The following is a 21,460-nucleotide window of genomic DNA, read 5'->3' as shown; positions in this document are numbered from 1 at the left end:
ACTGTGGAAGGTCTCACCATTCCTGATTTCAAGTTTTACTACAAAGCTATACTAATAAAACAACATCGTACTGGCATAACAACGAACATGTTGATCAAGTTGAAGACCCGGACATAAGTTTGATTTTAAAAAAAGAGGCAGAAATACACACTGGAGAAAAAGGCAGCGTCTTTAACAAAGGGTGCTGGTCAATCTGGCTAGCTGCACGTAGAAGAATGCAAATAGGTTTATATCTATCACCTTTCATAGAGCTCAACTCTAAATAGATCAGCAACTTCAACATAAAACCTGATACACTAAGCCTGATAGAAGAGAAAGTGGAGAACAGCCTTGAACTCATTGGCTCAGGAGAAGACTTTCTGAGCTTTCTGAATTGATAGCATAGGCACTAAGATGAACTATTCCTAAGTGGAACCTCATGAACTTGAAAGGCTTCTGTGAGGCAAAGGACATCAAACTCAGAAATCCACCTGCCTCTGCCTCCCAAGTGCTGGGATTAAAGGCATGTGCCACCACTGCCCAGCAGAAAAAATATATTTATTTTTAACAACTCCACATCCAATATAGGACTAATATATAAAATACATAAAGAATTCAAGAAACTAGATATCGAAAAAACCAAATAATCTAATTAAAAGTGGGGTACAGATATAAACAGAGAATTGTCCATAGAGGAGACTCACTGGTTGGGAAATAGTTAAAGAAATGTTCAACATTCTTAGCCATCAACTTCTTGAGAAGTGCAAACAAAACTACTTTGAGACGTCATCTCACTCCCATCAGAATGTCTAAGATCAGTGACACAGTGATAAGCTTATGTTGGTGAAGGTGAAGATAGAGGAACGCTCATCAATTGCTGGTAGAAGTGTACAGCCGCTATGGAAATCAGTAGTTCTCCAGAAAGATAGAAATCAGTCTACTTCAAGATCTAGCTATACCACTCTTGAGCATATCCCCAAAGAACACTTCATTTACAATGCTGCTCTATTCAGCCAGAAATTGGAAACCTTAACAGAATGAATAAATAAAGAAAATGTAATACATTAACACAATGGAGTATTACTCTGTTGTTAAAAAAATGACAACATGATCTTGGCAGACAAATGGCTGAAACTAGAAAAATCATTCTGAATGGCATAACCCAGACCCAGAAAGATAAATGTAGTATGCATTCACTTATACGTGGACATTAGCTGTTAAATAAATGATAACCAAGCTTTGCGTGTTGGTGTAGATCTGGCTGGGTGGGAAGATTAGATGTGGCATGGGAGAGCCTTGTAGACTGGGGAATAGGTCGGGAGGGTCAGAGCAGAAACCTAGAGATCAGATGTGATTCCTGAGGTGAAGATCACACTAGCCTTGTGGCACTGAATGTGGAACCCAGGCTAGATCCGATTGGTTTGGGAAAAGTCAGGACGACTCACAGGATTAGATCTTGGAGAAGGAGGTCAGAGATCTGGCTGGGTGGATAGGTCAGATACAGTGCAGTCTAAGAGAGGTTTTGATCATACCTTTATCTATATATCTCTTGGATATTTGTTCTTTTAATATCCATACTTTGTATGAGTTCACAATGATATCATTGCCTCTTTTGCCAAATCTATATTTTTGGTTTTAGTGTTTTTTTAAAAAAAAGTCAATTTTCCCTCTACATACTTTCATATTAATAAGCTAAATTCAAGGGGGGAAAGCCCATCTATTGTATTGACTTTAAAGAAAATACTTATAAATTATCATAGGATGAGCTGACATCTTAAAGATGTTCCATCTCCATGAGCAATGGCATGAAGTATTTTTCCAATTGCCCACAAATACTTTGATAGCTTCCAGGACTGCTTTTTATGCTTCAATGAGATTTATGCACTGCCTGTTTGGTGCATTCCTTCTGTTGTATTTATTGTCATTTTTAAAAGGCTGGATCTACTTTTAATTATTTCTTCCTATTGGCTATTTCTAGAACATAGCAAGTAACTGAGTTTAACAAATTAATTCCATACCCAAATAACATACAAAACTGCCATGACTTGATTTATGTTTTAAATTAAAAAGCTCATTTTTGAGAAATTTGTACATGTATACAATAAAATATGATCATATCTATCTCCTCTCTTCTGATTCCAGGAATGTACCCCTCAAGACCCTCCCTCACAACTTTTATGGCTTATGGGTTTGGTTTTTCTTCTCTTTATTATTATTGCTTTTTTTTTTTTTTTTTTTTTTTTTTTTTTTTTTTTTTTTTTTTACTTTTTAAATAACCATCTAAGTCCAATTAGTGCTGACCTTATGCTCATTAGTCTGGGGCCATCCTTTGAAGCATGGGAAACCTATTAGTAGCCACATCCTCCAAACGAATGTGCTCCTTCTCTTAGCAACTATCTACTGCTATATCCTCAGTACGTGGCAAGGCCTGGAGATCATCAACATCATCCAGGCTGGACTTTTGGGTTTCTTAATCCTGTGTAGGTTTTCTTTAGGTAACCAGAGATGCTATGGGATCATGGTGTCAGTAGTTATATTATGTGAAGCAGACAGCCCTTCACAGTATGCATCTATGTCCTCTAGCTCTTACATTATCCTTCCACCTCCTCTTCTACAATGCTCCTCCAGCTTTGGTGATGGTGAGGTAAATAAAGATGTCTCCATTAGGGCTGAGCCCTCAGTCTCTTATTCTCAGGATTTTGGCCAGTTACTGATGTCTCTATTGACTGTGGACCAATGCAACAAGAAACCTCCCTGAACAAGATTAAGAAAATCCATATCTGTAGGTATAAACACAAATATTTAAAAGGCAGTTTGACATCATGATCATGTAGCAAAATAACAATAGCATGTTCTATGCGAGGGCCTATGACCTCCACAACTGTGGCTTTTTGATCAGGATTACAGTATTAGTCCTAAAATTCCTTTCTGTGAAGCAGGCTTCAAATCCAATCAGGAAGTAGTTAGCTACTCTGAAAGAGTCATAGCACTATCATACCAGAAGACACCTCTTGACTGACAGGTCGGCACTGAAGTATGCAGGGTTCAGTGCTGGGTTAGACTGTAGATGTCTTTTGTCCCCCTTCAGCCTTCACAGCCCTTTCCAGCATTACAAAAGCTAGCTATCAGGGAGGAAGTTTCCTGTTTGTTTGAGACTGGTTTCCTTGTTTTATAAACAAAGTGTGTGGCATCTTTAGCAATAACTATTTAGTTATTTTTGGATAGTCAAAGGCAGTGGCAATGGCTCACGATTTTTAGACCTCTGGGGCCCTGGCGACCAATAACAAATAGGGAAATGACTTATCATACCTCCTAGAAGAGGATCCATTCAATTTAGATTTTTGTAGATTCAATTAGAAATTTATGATGAAGTTATCAACTCTCTTCACAGCATTTATAAATATAATCATGTATTTTTTTTTACCAAAATTAATAATATTGGGTATGCTTGTGGATTTCTTCCTAATGATTACTGAACTATGTAAGACAAAAGAAAAATGAAATTTAGTCATTAAAACTTTTATTTTTATTTACTAATATTTTATTCAATAACAAGGCAATGTTAGGTTAAAATTTTATTTGTATTTTCTGTAGGGGGAGAGAACATGGGGTAAAGATGTATTGAAAAGTAAAAAATTTCTCCTCTTTTTTCTTTTTCCCCCTTTTATTGAAAATGGAATTTTTTTTCTCACATCCTGATTACAGTGTCCCCTCCCATCTGGATCCACTATCTTTCATTAGTAAACAAGCAGTCTTCTAAAGGATAATAATTAAATACAATATAATAAGATTAAAACAAAGCCTAACACATTAGAATTAGACAGAACAAACAGAAGGAAATGAGCCCAAGAAAGGCGCAAGAAATAGGTGTAGATCCAGAGACGTACTCATTTGTATACTCAGGAATTCTGTAAAAACAGTAAGCTGGAAGCATGACTTATACCCAAAGGACCTGGCGCAGACCCTGTGTATGCTGCCACAGTGTCTGTGGATTCGTATGAGTTTGGAGTGTGTTTATTTAGTGAGCCTTGTTTTCTTAGTGTCCAGCATCCCTTCTGGCTCTTGCTCTCTTTATGCCTCTTCTGCTGCAGGTTTCCCTGACCTTGGAAGGGATGGATTTGATGGAGATGTTCAATTTAGGGCTGAGTGTTCCAAGGTCTCTCACTCTCTGCAGAATGTCTGCATGAGTCTCTGTGTTTGTTCCCATCTGCTGCAGGAGGAAGCTTCTCCAATGATGGCTGAGCAAGGCACTGATCTAAGTATAGCATAATATCAAAGAGTCCTTTCATTGCTATGTTTGCTTTTAGAACTGTAAGATTGGGTTTTACTCTAGGTCTCTGCACCATCTGGTCTCAGGTGTTTGGTCACACAAGCAGGGCCGGGATTGGGTTTCATTTCATGGAGTGGCCCTTAAGTCAAATCAGACATCGGTTAGTTATTCCCACAAGCGTTGTGCTAGCTACCACTGCACTAGCATCTAGCAGGCAGGACACTGTTGTCAATCCAAAGGGTTGTGGCTGGATTTTTGTTAATTGTTCTCCTTTTGGCAGTATGCAGAGTAGATTTCCGTTCTAAAGGTACTCGGACATAGACGTGAAGGCTCTGTGTAGGTAACAGCTTCACTTCTTCATGTTCAATGACTTTTGTAGGTGTTGCCTTCAGTGATGGGGTATTGCCATTAGTGTGTAGAGAGCAACCTGTAGTCTTGGCAATAGCTTTGGTTGTTTGGGGGTTGCCATGTCATTGCTAATGCCTGAAAGCTTCTTTTTGGTGATGGGAAATAGTTAGTGGGCACTCTGGTTCCCCATTATGTGGTAAATTCAGTTAGATCACCTTCATAGATGCATATGTATTTTAGGAAGCTTCTACTGTATTGAGTTTCCAAGCGATGCCTCATATCATCCTTAAATTTAGCTGCCTTTCTCTACTCACACGATTTTATACTTGTATTCTTCTACTTCTACTACTTCCTGCCTCTTCCCCTACTATTTTATTCAATAATACATACTGTGTCAAGTTAAAATTTCATTAGAGTATACTTTTCATCAAGAATAGATATGTAGATTGTATTTTCTTCATGAGAATATAAACATTTTCTTAATTTTCCCACTCTCAAAACTATATCTCTGGCATAGATCTGTCTGGCTAGGAAGGTTGAATTATCTCTTCTTTTGATGTTTTCAGATTTTGAAAATTTCACACAATGCATATTTTATTATATTCTTTCCCAACTCTTCTCAGGTCCTCCCACCTTCCATACCCATCCCATTTCATGGTGAATTCTCCTTTCAAATTCTGGAGCCATGTTTAATTGCTTGATTTACCTTAAAAGATATTTATTCTTGTTAAATGGAAATACTTTAAAAACTAGCAAGTGGTTAGTTGCTCTCTAGCAGTCAGGTGACTATTGCACTGAAGGCGCATCCTGCCTAGCAGGTCAGGATTGAAGTGTGCAGTATTGGATTATTATTAAAAGGAGCCTGATTTTGACTTACTCTGTATTAATATTATTTAACTGATTGTGGTTTTTAAATCTTTCTAATTATCTTTGAGCTCTTTGTGTTTGGCCTTTGTTCTTTCTAGCTCTTAAACAAAGATTAATTTTTTTCATTAACTTTATTGAGACTAGCAGAAAAGGCTATTGGTTTTAATCACTGTAATAAATCATCAAAATGATTCTAACAAGATTTATTATCAATTTTATATGTGGTTACATTTTATATGTGGAATATGGTTAAGTTTGACAAATTACATTCTTATAAAAACATTTGTTCCTTATGGAACTTCAAGTCTTTTTTAAAAATAAAGTATAGCTACAGAGATGGCTCAGCTATTAAAAGTTAGGATCACAATCAAGAATAAAGTATAGAATTATAGAATTTTATATTTTTCTAATTTACTCTACTTTGATAATTTTTATTGTTACTTTTTAGTTTTTAGGTTTTTTTTCTTTCAAGCAAACTTGTAACTAACAATTTTCTGCATCAATTCAGCTTATATTTTTAAGTATCCTAATTTGGGCTTATTTTTACTAAACCTATTTACTAATTGTAGATGTTTCTTTCTAAATATCTTTGTGCATTTTGTGTTTAGCTATTTGTTCATTTCCACCTCCTTAAATGGAAACTTAACTTCTTATCATTGTGGTGGTTCTTTTAATTGAAAATAGACTTTTTACATACAATATATTCTGATTATGTTTTCTCTGTTTTCAACTCCTCCTAGATCTTCCCTGCCTCTTGACCCACCCAAATCCATACCCTTTCTTTCTCTTATTAAAAAACAAACAGAATAATAATGATACCCCCAACAACTAAAGACCATCAAACAGAAACCTTGCCGGGCACTGGTGGCGTATGCCTTTAATCACAGCACTTGGGAGGCAGAAGCAGGCAGATTTCTGAGTTCGAGGCCAGCCTGGTCTACAGAGTGAGTTCCAGGACAGCCAGGGCTACACAGAGAAACCCTGTCTCGAAAAACCAAAAACCAAAACCAAAACCAAACCAAAACAAAACAAACAAAAAAACAGAAACTGCAACATTAGGCATGAGAAGTCCTCTTTCGGGTCATTGGTCAGAGTTTTCCAAGAGAATCCCAAATACTATAGGATATTGCTCTTGTTCTAGGGTGCTCTCCAGAGGTGGAAGATAAGGATCCATTGAAGTACACCATGTACTTCAGAGCCACAACAACCAGCATGGTATGATAGCCCTGGAAATATAATAAGTGACGCAGTACTCATACCTTAGTGGTAACCAAGATCTGTCTAATTGGTCTCAAGACTCCCTCAACAAGAGAGCAGCCATGCTTAGTACCGGAAACCTAGCCAACAAACAGAGCTTGTGAAATTCTGGATATTGGAGAAGAATCTACAACCAGTACTTTACTAAACCACGATAATCCCTAAATACATTCTAAATATGTTACCTTATACCCTTAAACTTACAGTACTTTATTACCCTAGTAGCTAAGATCAAAGTATGATATTACCAGAAATCCCTGAGCTGGGTACAAAATGCCAGACTCCCTTTACCAGCAGGGCTTCTCCTTCTCTGACCGTGTCTGAGAAGCTCGAAACCCCTATACCCTCTACCTACAGAATGTTAAAGTAGCTTTAGTTAGATTACTGGTTCAGCTTCCTTTCTCCAGATAAAAACCCAATCAGCAAGTACTTGAGATTCCTGGAGTGCCTCCTCACGCTAATGAGGCATCTCAGTACCTTAACCTTCAGCCAATGACCTTTGCCTGCCCTGGAAATATCTACCCCTTCCTCAAAACTATATAACCATTGATTCACCCCAAAGTTAACCTGCCTTCCCAAAGCTGATTCCAGAGATAAGTCTGTTATTTCTGTTGTACTCATGGGCCATCCTTTACCCTGGTTGTTTACTCTGCTCCCAGCTCTTGTGGGTCAAGGGCCAATGACCCTGGGGAAAAGGGAGACCCCTAGTCCTTAGACTATACATCTACAATACAACTCACCTATGCTCAGAGATCATAGCAGAAGAAGGAGCCAGAAATAGTCTAAGAGCTGGTAGAAAAGGGAGTTTGTTGTGAGGCTATGTTTCTCAGAAACATCTGAAGTTACATCCATAAAGTCTAACCAACATCAGTGTATATGGTAGTGGTAGGTGGGGAAGTGTATGTAAGTAATGACAATTAATAAAAAAAAGAAGCCATGAATTTGAGAAAGACCAAGGAGAGGTACATGAGATATTTTGGAGAGGGAGAAAGGAAGGAGGAAATGATGTGATTATATTATAATCTTAAAAAATAAATCACTTGAAAAGATAGAAAAGGAAAAAGTCAAAGTATCCTTATTTTCAGTTGATATGATTGCACACATAAAACATTCTATAGACTTCACCAGAAAACTCCTACACCTGATGAATACAATCAACAAGCAGGATTCAAAATTAACAAACCAAAATTAGTTGCCTTCCTGTATACAAATGGCAAAAGACACCAAGAAGAAAATCAAAAACAATACCATTCACAACAGCCTGAAAGATAATGTCTTGGAATATGTATAAACAGGAAAGTGAACGACTTATAAAATAAAAATTTTATATAATGAATAATGAAGTTGAAATAGAAATCCAAAGAAAGGAACATGTACTATGCTCATGACTAGCATAATTACTATTGTGAAAATGGACATCCTGCCAGAAACAATCTACAGAGTCAACAGAATTCTCATAAAAATTCTGATGCATTTCTTCACACAAATTGAAAAAAAAATCTTAAATTTCATATGGAAATACAAAGGACCCAGGATGAATAAAGCAATATTCAACAACAATGAAACTGGTAGAGCTCTCACTATCCCAGATTCCAAGTTATACTCCAAAGCTATGGTTCACAATCAGTAGATAGAATTGAGCTCCAACATATAACCCATACACTTCTACAGCCACTTGATTTTTGACAAATAGACTTAACAATATACATTGGAGAAAATAGCATCTTTAACAAATGGCTCAGATCTAGCTGTGTAGCTGTATAGAGATGGATGAAACTCTATCCCTATTTCTCACTTTGTACAAAACTCAGCTCCAAATAGATCAAAAACACCAACATAAAAACTGATACCCTCAATCTGATAGACAAAAAATATAAGTAATACATTTGAGCTTATGAAAGAGGAAGGGACTTTCTGAAAAGGACCCTGCTCCCCTCCAAAGTGCAGGCATTTTGATAAATGGGAATAACACCTGATAAAAGGGACTTCAGGAAACTAAAAGGCTTCTATATAGCAAAGAACACATTGCCCTAAGAGGCTATCTAGAGAATGGGAAAAACTCTGTACAGGCTAACAGTTAACAGAAGGTTATAATACAGAATTTATGAAGAACTAAAGAGCAATCAAGAAAACAAGCAACCTAGTTAAACATGAGGCATTGAATTAACACTGAGTTCTCAAAGATAAAATACACAGAATTGAAAAACACCTTTTTAAAAAATAATCCTTAGCCACCATGAAAATGCAAATTAAAACTACTTTGAGATCCTTCTTATCCCAATAATAAAGGTGTCTTAGTCAGGGTTTTATTCCTCCACAAAACATCATGACCAAGAAGCAAGTTGGGGAGGAAAGGGTTTATTCAGATTACACTTCCATATTGCCATTCATCTCCAAAGGAAGTCAGGACAGGAACTCACACAGGGCAGAAATTTGATGCAGAGGCCATGGAGGGGAGCAGTTTACTAGACTTGTTTCCCCTGGCTTGCTCAACTTGCTTTCTTATAGAACCCAGGAGTACCAGCCCAGGGATAGCACCACCCACGATGGGTCCTCCCACCCTTGATCACTAATTGAGAAAATGCCTTACACCTGGATCTCATGGAGGCATATCCTCAAGGGAGGTTCCTTTCTCTGTAATAACTCCAGCTTGTGTCAAGTTGACACACAAAACTAGCCAGTACAAAAGACAGAGGTCAAAGCCACAAAGGATCACTAATATTGGCAAGAATGTGGGGATGGGGGAGTATGCAGTCTCGGCTTATAGAAATCAAACTGGTGCAACCTTTATGGAAACCAGCGTAGTGGTTCCTCAAAAGGTAAAATTAGACCTACTACATGATCCAGCTATACTACTCTTGGGTATATATCCAAAGAACTCCATATTCTGCTATAAAATACCTGACCATCCATAATTCATTGCTTCTCTACTCATAAGAACCAACAAATGAAAACAGTCTACATATCCATTAACTTGTAAAATAATAATAAGAATGTGGTATATTTACAAGATAGAATGCTATCCAGCTATCAAAAACGATATGAAATTCATAGTTAATTGGATGGATTTGGAAGCAATCATTCAGTATGAGGTGACCCAGCCCCAAGAAGACGAACATATTTTCTCTCATCTGAGGATGCTAACTTTGAATCTTCAGATGTTTGATTTGGAATGTTCACAGAGATCAGGATTACTGAGGGGGCATCAGAGAAACTTTCAAGATAGGGGAGGTATAAATCATTGGTATTTAAGGAATAGGAAGAATTAAGCTGAGGTGGGAGCAGAGGATGGAATGGAGGAGGAGGGGGTACGACAAGGGATAAATAACACTAAAGACCTTTTAAAAAGGACATATGGAAACCTGTTACAATGCCCTGTTCTAGACACCAGAAGCTAACATTTAACAAGCCTCATGCCAGGAATGGGTTATTTCTTTTGGACTTGTTGGTCAACGAGGTCCTATAAACCACTTCCCTAAAAACATTACAGGGTATTATATTGTCATTGTTCTTCGTTATCCTTGTTGAAGATACCACCTACTTGACTCATGAGCACAAGGTAAAATCAAGCTGGTATAGACCTGGAAGCTTCATCCCTACGAGATAGCTTGAACAGTATCAGAAAGTCCTATACAAGCTACCAGAAGAAAGTAGTATTCATCAGTCATAGCCTGTTGTCACCTCTGTTAGCTACAGTAATGAATAGGGTTTGGCCACTAATGGAATAGTGGTAAGAGCATCATGGGAGTAACCATTCAATTTCTAACTAGATTTATGTCCCACTCTACAAGATAAGATTCATACGTAGCACAAATACTGGACCTGTGGCTAGGAAGGTTATAGGCCCAAAGAGAGGACCTAATACTATTATACTGCTAAATGGATATAGTGTTTCTCCTAATGACATATTAATACCTATACATCAGTGAATCTCTCTCTCTTTTTTAAGAGAATCTTTTTTTTAAAGATTTATTTATTATTATGTGTAAGTTCACTGTTGCTGTCTTCAGACACACCAGAGGAGGACATCAGATCTCATTACAGATGGTTGTGAGCCACCATGTGGTTGCTGGGATTTGAAATCAGGACCTTCAGAAGAACAGTCAGTGCTCTTAACCACTGAGCCATCTCACCAGCCCATAGGTGAATTTCCTAACCTTTATCCAAGAAACTTCTGCTTGCAATCGATGCTATTAACACAGAGACTCACGAGGACAAAGTGCAAAGAATAAAAAATAGGGGACTACAGAATTCTCAGCCCTAAAGGGAGCATAGACACTCCAAATTTCCTTCTACTGCTCAGGTGACATATCTGAAGAGGGGACAGAAAGAGGTGAAGGATGACTAAAAGAGAACATTTTTGAACTCAGCAGGACAAATTTCACATATGAACTCACCATGATTCTACAGCATGCACAAAACCTGTGCAAGGCCAAGCCAAACCAAATACCAGCATAGAGAGCTGGGCACACAGGCCCACCCCTACCCATGGAGCAAATGGCAACTGTTAACTGCTAGGAGAAGGAGATACAGTTTTTTTCTAAGAATGCAGCCCCTGTTAAACCAACCATATTTCAGGGGAAGACTACAAATGCAGGAATATTTGAACAGTATGACTTAGTCTTGAAGGGTTAAAAAAATGAATGTAAGTGAGATGGGATGGGAAATAAGGTAGATTTGGGAAGAGTTGGTGAAAAAAAAAACCAAATATGATCAAAACATATTGTTTGAAGTTGAAAACTTTCAAAGAACTAATAGGAAAAAGAGGAGGAAGGGGGGGGGAGCAGTGAACTATGAGATCCCTAAGCTAACTAGTATATGGTGGAGGCTGGCAATAGAAGAGAAAAGCTTTGTGATATCATTTCCAGAACTTTGTGGGAAAGGAATAGGGTGGTGGATCATGTGTCCTTGTGTTTGTTCACTTAATAAGAAAAGGGTGATGTTTTTTTACTCAGAGCAATGCAGATGGGATGGAGAAAAGAAAGGAAATGAGGTGTGGCTGGTAGCATAACTGTACTGTTGCATTCATCAGGAGGCTTCTGTGGGAATCTCTAACGATGCACAATTGCAAAGTTCAGTCTGAATATTCCTTTTCTAGTTATCACAAGTAAGGTCTGCAAAAAGATTGGAGTTAAATGTATCCCAGCTTAGAAGGGCAGAAAAAAATATATAGCAAGATCTCAAAAGGTTGATGGACCAATCAAGAGACTGTGTTGGTCCCTGGGACTTCCACAGGTCCAGGATGACATGAAATATATTCAGATAGTATGTTTTCTGGATTGCCTATTTTGTAGTCTAGTCAAGGACATCAAGTATAGAAGTCAGAGAGTGGCACTGGAAATATTATCAATTAGAAGAATATTAGAGCTTCCTAGGTTAGCAGAGGAGGGAAAACAACAAAGCTTAAATACCAGATCAGTAAAACGTATAAAAAGTAAGGGTGAAGAAATGTGGGAAGATGGGTACAGTCTGGGATCTTGCAAGAACATTTACCAAATAGTCTGGAATGCAACAGGTCTTACAGTCATTAGGTATCTAAGATGTTTGTATCCCCTATGTTTCAGAACCAGAAAGCACAGCACGGAACCTCTAGATCTGTCCTTGCCTGCTGATGCGTGAAACATCAGAGGGGGTGACTTGAAAGAGGGATCAAACTCACAAATAGCCATGAGAGGAAACTCATGCCAAGTTAGTGGCCACACAGCTGAGCAGGGAACCCACCCCTGTGGCTTCCCAGGTCCCTAGACAGCTCTTCTTGATGCTAGCTGACACTTCAAGTGAACAACAAACGGTTCACCCAGGTAACCTCTCTCTGCTTCCTCTATCCTTAATCAGTCAGGGGTGCTATTTCTCTCGGAGGTCCACCTTTCTGTTCTATGGTTGTCACTGTTAGTTTTGCTTACTTTGGTTTCCAAGATCTTCACCTTGTTTCCTCTGCATGTGAAAATAGAAAAGCTTCACTTATCGTGGGCCTCACTCATTTCTTTACACATCGTTGGCTACTAGATGGAATGAATAGAGGCTTAAGCTGATACAGGCATGAGAAGTCTTGAGCCTAATTTCTCTTCTACACAGGATGTCATTTCAGCCACAAAGAGAGTCAGTCAGTCAGTCAGTCAGACAGACAGACAGATAGACAGAGGTGGGAAGGAGGAAGGGAGAGAGGGAGAGAGAGATTGATTGATTGACTGATTGATTGATTGATTATTGGCATAGTTTCCCTATCCTTTAGAGCACAGATGCTCTCTGAAGTTGATGCACTGTAGCCTATGTGAGACTACCTTGTCCAACAGTGTGTTGATACAGCATCCCAAAGGGCAATGGGTCTTCTCCTGTTGAAAAGTTACTTGTATGCTTCACTGGGTATAAACTAACGGGCATTTTCCTAGTCATCATCACAGAAGTCATGACAAGAGGTGGCTGCTGGCCCCATAGGATCATGCTCTCCCTCATACTTTTGACTTGGACACATGTTACTTTTTCAGGTGAGCGAACTTGTAGATAAAAACTTGATTTTCCTAAAGCTGTAGAGGAAAACCAAAGAGGGTTTTTTGGTGTTGTTTTACTTAGGATGTGGAGTCATTTTCTGAAATATGAAATGTTGAGCTTGCTAGTCCAAGTTTCATAGCATTAAAATGTACTTTCCTAAGAGGCAAACTCAGTTTTATTTTTTACATTGTAGATTCTTCTTAACTTTAAGTTTGGAACCAAACCATGCTTTCTAGTACACAGAACACTGTAATGTTCCCCATTCTAAGTAATGCATTGTGTGAATATGATGTCTTTTCCTAGAAAAGATTGTGCATTTCCACGTAGAATTAATTTTTTTCTTTAAAATATGACAGTGGGAGAAATACCAACGAAGAACAAAGGCATCTGCAAGAATGATGTTTCTGTGCGTCTGAATAACAGGGCAACAAAAACCAGTGACTTAATGGCAAAAGTCATATGCCTGTTGCTAGCAATACCACAATGGTCCCCACACTGTATAATCTTTACTTATTGGAACCCATACATATGTCATTTCCCATGGCCAAAAAGACTTTGTGGAGGTGTTTGAAGTGAGGATATTGACAATGCTTTTAGTGTTCAGTCGAAATTGTTATAATCACAAGGATTCATAGAAGACGGAGGCAGAGGACCAGAGTTGAAGAATGAGATGTGAAAATGTTAACAGAGGTGAGCCTGATTCAGGGCAATGGCTCAGAGGATTCTTCATGGAAGCAAATGTATAGGTATAGGTATAGGTATAGGTATAGGTATAGGTATAGGTATAGGTATAGGTATAGGTATAGGTATATGAATAGGTATAGGTAAATATACAAACATATGTATATACATACGCTAAATATATATAGATACAGATTCAACCCAAGATACATCAAACAGAATGCAGCCCACACAGCTTGGCTTTAGTCCTTATTACCTCTAGAACTACAAGGCAGCAAATCTACGTTATTTGGAGTCACTAAATTTGTGAAAAGTTAAGTAAAACAGCAACAGCAAATGAGTAGTACATTTACATGTAAATTACAAATTAGAGAGGCTGATTCTGTAGTGTAGGATACTTATTTTCTAAACCCTAATACCTCATTAAACAAAAAAATACATAGGAATGTTCAACAACCAAATGTTAAAATGCAGCTGCTGGACCAGCAAGAAGGCTCAGCAGATGAAAGATGGGTACTGCAAAAGGTTGGCAACCTGAGTTCCACCCGCAGAACTCACATAAAGGTGGAAGAAGAGGACAGGCCCCACAAAGTTATCCCCATATATTCACATACATACTGTGGCATGTGTGCCCACACGTATCGTACATGGTAAATAAATAATTAAGTTTAAAAAATGCAGTTACTATCAGTTAATCAAATGCTCTGTACAAAACTTCTGCAATACCTTTTGTTATTTATAGTGAGCCTGAGTTAAATGGAACTGGAATAGTCAAAATACTTGGTTCCATAAGTACTATTGAGTATGGCTAGCAAGCACTATACATATATTGATGCAAAACTCAAGATTACTGATAAATCTTTAAATATTTATATACTTGTGACAACCATGACTATAATCAAGGCAATGATCCTAACCCTCATTACACAAAAGAATCCTTAATTTATTTTACATTTTCTCCTTTCACGCTCAGCATCTGAACACACTCCATATCCAGGTACACTTTGACAGTATCATTTTTCCACAAAACTAGATACGAGTTTTAGATAGATATTAGTTTTAAATCTAGTGTCTTAAGCTTTGATTTGGGGCATATTCATCAGTAACACTTCACTGGGGTATACTAGGTTGTTTTCTTTCATTCACCTATTGGCGGACATCTGGTGACATCATAGTGAACTACTGTGGACACAGATGTCATGGACCTGAGAGTGTGGGTTGTCATCTTATTTCTGTTGGATAAATGTCGAAGAGTGGAATAATCAAATCATGAACTATGGATACTTAAGCTTTTTAGAGAATCACCAAACTCTTTTCTCAGGAGCACTTAGACTGGCCAGGCTCATTACTTACTTTGAAAGATAGATCAACATTCATCTTAGATCTGATTACCAACCCTATATATAAAATGATTTTCAATTTATCTTTTTTGGTTTCAGACTTTCATACATGTATAAAGTGCTTCATTTTTACTTTATCAAATCTATCTTTTTCTCCCTCTCTTACCTTCCACTATGCCAAGATGCATGTATGGTCACCCACTGCAATTTAGTTTGTTTCCCTCCAGTGAATAGTGGTGTTGAGCACACTAATGAGCTTATTGGCCATTTGCATTGAGCCACTGATGACATGCCTCTTGGGTGTTAGTTTTAATCCTAGTTTTTTAGGAGCTCATACAAAAATGTGAAAACAAATGGAAATAGCAAGAAAAGATGTATTTCAAGAGAACTATATTCAGACTAAAATGGACATAATGAAACTAACCCAAATCATCTTTGAATATAGCATTTTAGTGATATAATATTTATTCTAAAGAAAACTTAAATACATAGCTGTACTGGTCAGTTTTAAGTATTAACTTGACACATAGAATTACCTGGAAAGAATGTCTTCATGAGGAACTGGTTACATCAGGTGTGCCAGTGGCATGTCTTGACTGGTAACTGACACAAGAAGACCCATCCCACTGTGGGCACACCATTCCCTAGGAAAGACATCTTGAAAGCAAGAAACGAGAAAGTCTGCCAAGAGCAAGGCAAGCAGGCAAGGTTGCATTTATTCTTTATCTGATTTTGATTACTGATGTGATGTGACTGCACTGTTTGATTTCCTACCTTGATGTCTCAACTAAATCTTGGAATTGTGATCCAACTGAAGCCTTTCTTCCTGAAGTGTTTTTATGGAGGGGGTAATGGGAGGTCAGGATATTTATTACAGCAGCAGATGTGAAGCTAGAACAATATTGAATTCAAATTTGTGGAGTTCTTTTTCATCGAAGACAAAATATGAATTCTGTGAGCTATTTCTTGCAAGTTCTAAATTTGAGCAATAAGTAAATACTTAATGGATCTTGTTAGGCAAATTTTTCACCAGCGAAGGAAATTATTCTAAAAAGTCTTCTGATTCTTGAAAACTAAACAATATACTCCCATATGAAAGGAAAAAACATAAAAACTATTTTTAAAAGAATTTATTCTGTTTTTAAGTGTGTCTTAGTCAGGGTTTCTATTCCTGCACAAACATCATGACCAAGAAGCAAGTTGGGGAGGAAAGGGTTTATTCAGCTTACACTTCCACACTGCTGTTAATCACTAGAGGAAGTCAGGACTGGAACTCAAGCAGGTCAGGAAGCAGGAGCTGATGCAGAGGCCATGGAGGGATGTTCTTTACTGGCTTGCTTCCCCTGGCTTGCTCAGCCTGCTCTCTTATAGAACCCAAGACTTCCAGCCCAGGGATGGCACCACCCACAAGGGGCCCTCCCACCCTTGATCACTTAATTGAGAAAATGCTGGATTTCATGGAGGCACTTCCCCAACTGAAGCTTCTTTCTCTGTGATAACCCCAGCTTGTGTCAAGTTGACACAAAGCCAGCCAGTACAAAGTGTTTCTTTAATATCATTATTATTGTTGTTAGATGGATATTGATTAAGGTAACTTGAAAATTTCAAAAGGAGGATGCCAGGCATAGTTCTATAGCCCTTTAAGTCCAGCACTTCAGAGAAAAAAGCAGAAGAATATCTATGAGTTCGAGGCCAGCCTAGTCTACATAGTAAGTTCCAGACAGCCAATCCCATGTAGAAAGACCCAGTCTTTAAAAATTAATTAATTAATTTAAAAGGATGTCAACCTCTAAAGAGGCAGGTTCACCTTTATTAGAACAATGAGAAGCATCTGTTCTCTGTTGGAAAAGAGACTGCACCAAGGCACAGAAGGCTTGAGGGTTTTCTGCATCCCCAGGGCTATCAATTCTAACTCAGGTTCTTACATATATGTTAAGTTCTGTGTCAAGAGTTTCTCAGCCCCTAACTACCCACAGATGTTATCAGGGTGTCAGTTTTCCTATGAGAAGTTTCTCAGCTCACCCAAGGGTTTAAGGTTTAAGTCATTAACCCTTCATTGTCTCATGTGTGAGTGTTTGTAAAGTGTATAGTGTTTTTAGACAGTGTCTGTGTATGTGAAGTGCCTTGCAAATGGGTGAAGATCAGAGAAATGCTTTCAGGAATTAGCTCTGTCCCTCCACCATGGACTCTGGGGATCTAAGTTGGTCCTCAGGCTTGTGCAATGGGTGCTTTAGCTTCCCAAGCCAGCTCCAGTTTGAGATTATTTTTAAGGAAAGGAAAATAAACAAAAAGTTACATTCAAAGAACTAACATTACCCAGTTTCATTTTTCTTTCTGCTGTAATCACACATTATCCTCTTTGAATACAGTTTCAACTCTCTGGGTGTCATGTTTTTTGTTTTTTGGTTTTTTTTTTATCCAAAGACTAGTTACACATGGTTACCCTCTAGCTGCTTCCATGAAAATAGAACCCTGCCGATGTCTATGTACAACTTCCTTTTCCCAACTTGTGGTGCATCTTGGAAGTCCACAGGATCATAGTTTACAGGGGTCTTCCTTTCTTTCTATTGTTTGGTTAGATAGAATTTCATTGAGTAGACACAGCAAACCATTGGACTTCTGTTCTTTTTGAATGTTTCATTTGCTTAGTGTGTAACAAACAGCAAGTAGTATCTCAGTAAATATCCATATGTCCATAAGTTTTATGTTGATGGAGATATATCTTCAGAAGAAATTCATTGAATTGGAAGAGATGAAAATTTGAGTGCCATTTTGTTCAATATTGACAAATTTCCCTTCATAAATGAATGCTTTTGCATTATCACCACTGAAGAATGAAAATACCTCCTTCCCAGCTAGGTGCTAAGTGGCCTCTTAGTGTAATTTTAAATAAATTTGTACCAGGAATTTAAATTGAATATCTTTTACAGTTTTTTTTTCTTCTATATCTTCTGTGGCTATAACATGTGCATGAGTTCTATGGGCATGTATATTGGTAACTCTAAATTTGACTTTTTCAGTATTCTATTCTATTGCTTTGAATTTAATTTTGTAGTAGTTGCTTTTCTGCATGCAAATAGTGAGCCCGGGGCATTTTACATGTCAGGTAAACACTCCATTAGTGAGCTATGCTCCTAGTCCTAAATTCTGAAGCATACTTTGTAATTTAGGGATATTAACCCTAGTTAAAATACTCTATGGTATTTTAAACCACCTGAGATAGAAACAGAGGTGCACATCTTCAGTCAGTTCTTCTACGGCTATTCTCTACCCGTAGGCATGGAGAACATCCAACTAAAGCAGCTCTAAGAGTCAGTCTGTCTCCTGAAAGCCAGGGTGCTCATTCTATTTGCTAATGAACAATGTGCCATGTTAGGTTAGAATCTTAGCAGGGCCTGTGGTAATATACTACTTACATATCATATATCATTTAATAGAAGTCTGAAAATGCATGTAGTTATCATAATTGTAGAAAAGAGAGCATACCGGAAATAACATTAGAATTTATTTTACTGACTGATTTATTTATTATAATGCTGGGGTTGAAACTCAGGATCAGACCCATGCCCGACAAGCTCTCTGCAGCTAAGCTGTACACTTAGCCCAGTGAGGCAGCAAATGTGCAAATGAAGTATGAGCTGTGAAAGTCAGATACAGGATAAATCAATAAGTAGATAGATATACAGGAAGGCAGACAGACAGACAGGGTGGTCCACAAAGAAATATGTCATGCAAATTCTGTTTCAGTAAATTGTTTTTACATAGCTTTATGCAAATGAGTGACTAGTGGGTGAGATCCTATCCCATCATGCACTATTTCTTCTAACCCAGTATGTTTGTTCTCTATTTACAGCACTTATCAGAACACATAACTTTGCTAGATGGCCTAAGGTAAACTTAAATTCCTCAGTTCTAGGTTCTCCTCCTAATCTGATCACTCTCCTCAAAGGTGTCTAAAACTTTACAGAGGTGAGAAGCACCTTGACAGATGTTCACATGGCCTAGGTTGGAAGTGCACCTGGACTTTCTCCCATGCAACATAGTCCTTATAACACACTAACAGATTTTAGTAAATATCATAGTCAGTTAAAACACAATGACAAGATACAGCTGAACACTTAATGAAATAACAACCCAACCTCACTTATTCCTAATCTCAATAAATATTCCTCATTCTTACCAGCTACACGGAAGTCCTGTTCTCTCTAAGTTCACAAACACATGAATATCATTCCCATTAACTTCTTACGCAATAACATACTTAGAATTGAGACAAGGTCAAAGGGAAGCTTTGCACTTGGAGTTTAGCAGGAATTGTACTGAAGATTATCCTATCATAATGTAATAATTATGAGATATATTAGGCAATGCATGGAAAAGAAACAAAAACTCACCCTACGGAAGTCCAGAAGGCAGGAAATTCTTCAACATTCAACTAGTAGGATTTAATATTCCTTCTATGTGAATTAGAGGTGAAAGGCAACTGACAAATGGGGAAAAAATTAACTCCATTCCTGTGATGTTTCCGTTGCCAGCCCCCATGCGCAATGTATTATCCAATAGACCCTGATTATGAAGCAAACTGTCCAGATGTGAAAGCATATGTTTGTGCTACCAATGGCTTGACCTACAAGAATGAGTGCTTCTTTTGCATTGATCGGTGGTAAGTTCAACCTAGCATAGTAATTTTTTTTATTCTATAATGGGTCAAGATACTAAACATTGTTAAAAAAAAATTTCAAGACACATCTTGAGCAATCAAATCATCGAGCAAGGATGTGTAAGATATGGAGAGGATGAGCTACATGGAATTGTATAAGCATCCCTCCCCCCCCTTAGGACTTCATTTAGAAGGTATGAAAGCACACTTAAAAAACAATGTCCACCTCCTTTCAGAAACTAACTTTCTGTCTCTTTTCTTCAGGGAGTTTGGACCTCATATCATCTTTGTCAAATATGGAAAGTGTGAATAGTGGTTAACGGAACATTACTTCATTCTGGGATTTATTTCTTTAGGAATTTGGGAGTTTTAATTTACCAATTTTATGCATCCCTGTGCCATACCCAAATTTCAAGCCAAATGGAAAACAAAGGAATCAAAAGATGAGAAAAAGGTCATATTTGTTGCAAATAAACATTTTAGTAAAGAAAATGATTGTTATTCGTTTCTGTCAGCTTAAAGCAGTGGTTCTCAGCCTTTCGAATGTGATGGTGCAGTGCCTTCCCCTTTCTTTTTATGTTCTATTCCTAGTTTATATATTCCTTGTTCCTTTTGGGTATAGTTAATCTCCTTAGCCTAGAGTTTTCTTCTAGTGTTTTCTATAGTGAAAGATCAGTAGATATATAAATAAATAGATAAATTTGTTTTATTGTGGGATGTAACACTTACCTCTCTCTAGGGATTCACTCTTCCAAACACAGCAAGTGTAACATTGATTTAAGATATTTTGAAAGCTATCACTAAAGTTGGGTAACTCCATGACTTCCTGCTCTGTCCAGCTTTCACAAGAAGGATGATTTCTCTCTTTTTTTTTTTTTTTTTTTTTTTTTTTTTTTGCCTGTAAGGAAAACTAGTTAGGCAAAACATGTCCACCAGTAAGACTGTAGCTGTTGATACATTTAATTAGTAATCTCACTGGATTAACACACTAAAGATCTCTCCATACAGAAACTGACCTTAAACCAGTGATTCTCAAACTCTGGGTTGAGCCCTCTTTGGGTCACATGTTAGACAACCTGTGTACCAGATATTTATATTGCAATTTATAATAGCAAATTACAGTTATGAAGTAGCAGTAGAAATAATTTTATGGTTGGGAGTCACCACAACATGAGAAACTGTACTCAAAGTTCGTAACATTAGGCAGGACAGGAGGATTAGAAGTTCAAGATGATCTCAGCTGTATAGTGAGTTTGATTTCATCCTGGAAATAATGAGGCCATATCAAAACATCCAAATAAACACTACTTGCAACTCTAACTTCCCCTAACTGACTCTAATCTTTCCCTGAAAGATAACTTTGTTGTTAGGTTTGTAGAGAGTGGAAATGTTCATTTTCCTCAAAGACTTGGTATTTTCTTGACTGGCTGAGGAAGCTTGGAGTCAGTTTCTAGAAATGCAGTGTTAACGTACAGAATATCTGAATCAATCTCTTTTTACAATTCATCTCTATTGCCCAGATACTGGTCATTTCCCCAATGTATCCCAGGGATTTGGGACCTAAACATA

At 37.7% G+C, this 21,460-nt stretch overlaps 1 protein-coding gene across 1 annotated transcript in view; it reads left to right on the top strand.

Annotated features, from left to right (window-relative positions):
- The window catches only part of Spink13 (serine peptidase inhibitor Kazal type 13), a 130,563-nt gene extending 110,194 nt beyond the window's left edge, over positions 1-20,369 (top strand). Inside the window, exons 2-5 of the mRNA XM_031366323.1 lie at positions 13,111-13,206; positions 19,085-19,122; positions 19,767-19,894; positions 20,156-20,369. Coding sequence (XP_031222183.1) covers positions 13,128-13,206; positions 19,085-19,122; positions 19,767-19,894; positions 20,156-20,204 — 294 coding nt within the window. The 5' untranslated portion in view covers positions 13,111-13,127 and the 3' untranslated portion in view covers positions 20,205-20,369. The remainder of the gene's footprint in view (positions 1-13,110; positions 13,207-19,084; positions 19,123-19,766; positions 19,895-20,155) is intronic.
- Positions 20,370-21,460: the final 1,091 nt, after the last annotated feature.

Source organism: Mastomys coucha, unplaced genomic scaffold (genome assembly GCF_008632895.1).
Source record: "Mastomys coucha isolate ucsf_1 unplaced genomic scaffold, UCSF_Mcou_1 pScaffold13, whole genome shotgun sequence".
In the NCBI taxonomy this organism is placed as follows: domain Eukaryota; kingdom Metazoa; phylum Chordata; class Mammalia; order Rodentia; family Muridae; genus Mastomys; species Mastomys coucha.
This window is presented reverse-complemented; position numbering and strand designations above follow the sequence as displayed.